A 3061-nucleotide genomic window follows, 5' to 3' on the forward strand; every position below is an offset into this window, starting at 1 on the left:
AGCTGTAGGAGGATTCTTAACATATTAGATAATAAAAGGATGCTTACGAGATAGCGTCTTGGACCATTTGGAGATGTCTAGCGTAGTAATCAATCCTATCACCATCTTTAAGGAAGATTTTATTGGTACTGAATTCATCTCTCCCTACAAAGATTGGTACAACATATTAGGATGAAACCAAAAGAAGATATATCAAGAACTGAAGCTGTTGGTTGTGTGAGTTACCGTTTTCGGTTATGTACATGACAGGATCCTTGAACTTGTATTTTGCATAGAGGACGAGATCACGAATTCCCTTTGGATATATTAAAAGCCAATCTGATGCAGCCTATAAGATCAAAAAGATCCACACGTACATAGTTTTTTAGATTGAGCAAATTCATAAATATTTAATAACCGTTGCAACGTTTTATATGAGTCTAGCCAAGTACCTTTGGACCGATGGGAACACCTTCTCTTACACCTGATTCAAAATACAATCCCACATCTCAGATTCGTAATTTAGTTTATAGTGGTTAAGAAAAAGATACGTGGATGACACGAAACCAAACCTGTGACACTGGCACAAGGATCAGAGAACATAGTAACATCTTGGGTGGAGCAGGGAACATCCTTTGCGTAAGTGGAAGAGTAATAATTGATGCCAATGAAGTCATAAGAGCCTTTCAGCATCTTAGATTGTTGTGCAGTGAATGTAGGTAAGCGACCACCTTTTACGTTGTTGACCATATCAACCGGGTATTTACCGGTCACAAGCGGCTCCATAAAGTAGTCAAATGTGAAGGCCATGGCTCGTGCCGCAGCCGATCTATCCTCCGGTGATTCTGTATATGGCAAGTTCCAAGCCGCGTTCAAAGCAATACCAACTTGACCTTTTTGAGTCGCCTATCGAACAACAGAGCATATATAAACGCCATCTTTTTTTAGTAACTTGATGCTTAAGAAACAACAGAGCATATATAATTTTATCTAACCTTGTATTTTTCTCTGTAGACTTGGACGGCGGCTCCGTGAGAAAGGATGAGGTTGTGACCAACAATATAAGGCTCGGTGGCTCCATTTCCACCGGTGCAATTAGGGTTTGTGAATTTGGAGCATCTTCCTGGAGCCATCACACCTGCAACATAACCTTGTTGCACCACTGTCAATGGCTCGTTCAATGTCATCCAATGCTTCACTCTATCTCCAAAACTCTTGAAGCAAACATCCGCATAGTCACGGAAATCATTCCTGTTTCATTACAAAACAAAAATTAAATTAAATATAACACTTCTTTTGGCCACTAATATGATCTGTATTGTTAATTGTAATGTCTAGTAAAACTTGATTATAGATAGATAGATAGTCCACTAGGAGGACTTACACAATCTCCTCACCAAGGAATCCTCCATAAGCATCTTCAAGGGCTTGTGGTGTGTCCCAATGAAACATGGTTGCATAAGGCTTAATTCCTGTATACACACACAATCACATAACATTTACATTAGTGCTTGTGTTGCGTTTATAACTATAGTTTAAAGGGTGAAAGAAAGATGATTAGTCACTATCTCTCTAAGATTATTTTTCTCAAAGTCAGAAGATTCATTCAATGTGGACTACTACTAATTCAGTGACTAATATGTAACGTTTCCAAATCCATAAAAGTTCTAAATCCTTTTTAAGACTAGAATTGAAATTTAAATTCATAGGAAACAGAGAGCGTAACTTAAAGAGAGCCTCTGTTTTCAAATTGAAATTTGTCGTTTTTACCTTTGGACAAAAGCTCATTGATCAAGTTGTTGTAATAGTCAATACCAGCCTGGTTGATTCCACCTTTTAGATTCCCACCTAAACAAGAAAAAAAAAAGAAATAATCAAAATGTCATGTGTGAATGAATGATCTAAAAAGAGAAGAAGAAGACGGAACTTACGAGGCAAGATCCTGGACCATGAGATTGAGAATCTGTATGCATTGAATCCAATTTGATGCAATAAAGCCACATCTTCCTGTTTTTTTTTTTTTATATATGAATATAACATTATCAAATAATGTAACTGATTTTTTTTTAAGCCAATGGAAATAAAGAACAACTGTTGAATTGTTAACATATATATTCGAAAAAGTAAAAAGTAAAAGGAAAATGACCTTGTAAAGATGGTAAGAGTTATCAGAAATAGACCCATTGCTACCATCTTTTATCTTCTCTGAAAAAATATTGAAATAAAACTTTGAATCAGAACAGAGTAAATCAGCTTTTATATATGTTTTTTGGTCCCATGAGATAATTCATATTTTGATCTAGAATTCTCAAAAGTTCATCATCATATATACAATAATACATCTACACTAGACTAGATTCACGGATCTTGAATCTAATAAATACACATATATAGATCCTATTTCCTAACAACAATGTAAAAATGAAAAACCTGGGTATTTCTCAGAGAAGGTATCCCAGATACTTGGTCCTCTACCATCTTCATGAGCACCTCCTTCGACCTACGACGTGATAAAAAAAACAAAAAAAAAAATAACACCCATAAATTCTCTAACCAAAAAAGGAAAAAAAAAAAAAAAAAAAAAAAANGTCTCTAACCAATGATCGGACGTTTCTAAATTTTCTAGATAATGAACGAGTGGTCGGAATTGTTTTTGTGAAGAAAAAAATGATAAAAGAACCTGGTAAGCAGAGGTTGCAGAACCAAAGATGAAATCTGCTGGGAAATCACTTTTTCTTAATCTTGGCGTTGCAGAGTTGTTGTTGTTGCTGGCAAGAACTTCACTCGAGGCTAAGACAATGATCACTAGTAACGAAAGATATTTACCTCTCATTCTTGAATTTTTTGATTACACTAGATCTTGTTTTTCTTTCAAGAAGATGAGAATGAAGTTGAGGTTTATTATATAGGGAAGAAGAATTGAGGAAAGGTTATCTGATAGGAGAAGAGAGAGAGAGTGAATGATAAGTATTATTAATTAATTTTCTCAATTACTAAACTGGAAACAAATTAAAATGACCTTATCAATATCATGACTATCATCAAGTTATCAAAATAGGAAAAGAATAGTAAAACATGAGTG

At 34.9% G+C, this 3061-nt stretch overlaps 1 protein-coding gene across 1 annotated transcript; it reads right to left on the minus strand.

Moving 5' to 3' along the window:
- On the minus strand, positions 8 to 2954 carry LOC104784892 (beta-glucosidase 15). Its single transcript, XM_010509992.2, has 11 exons — positions 2660 to 2954; positions 2410 to 2479; positions 2126 to 2184; positions 1911 to 1986; positions 1750 to 1827; positions 1364 to 1451; positions 975 to 1230; positions 552 to 885; positions 432 to 463; positions 226 to 328; positions 8 to 144 (listed from the first exon to the last, which is right to left on the minus strand). The coding sequence occupies exons 1-11, from the start codon at positions 2810 to 2812 to the stop codon at positions 44 to 46; spliced, it is 1350 nt and encodes a 449-aa protein (XP_010508294.1). The 5' UTR covers positions 2813 to 2954; the 3' UTR covers positions 8 to 43.

This window comes from Camelina sativa, chromosome 5 (assembly GCF_000633955.1).
Source record: "Camelina sativa cultivar DH55 chromosome 5, Cs, whole genome shotgun sequence".
Lineage (NCBI taxonomy): Eukaryota > Viridiplantae > Streptophyta > Magnoliopsida > Brassicales > Brassicaceae > Camelina > Camelina sativa.

Excerpts from the sequence above, each read along its gene's own strand:
- LOC104784892 (XM_010509992.2), bottom strand. The coding sequence starts at position 2,812 with ATGAGAGGTAAATATCTTTCGTTACTAGTGATCATTGTCTTAGCCTCG. Across the intron at positions 1,987-2,125 it reads ACTCTTACCATCTTTACAAG|GAAGATGTGGCTTTATTGCA; the intron begins GTCATTTTCCTT and ends AAAAAAAAACAG. Across the intron at positions 886-974 it reads TCTACAGAGAAAAATACAAG|GCGACTCAAAAAGGTCAAGT; the intron begins GTTAGATAAAAT and ends GTTGTTCGATAG.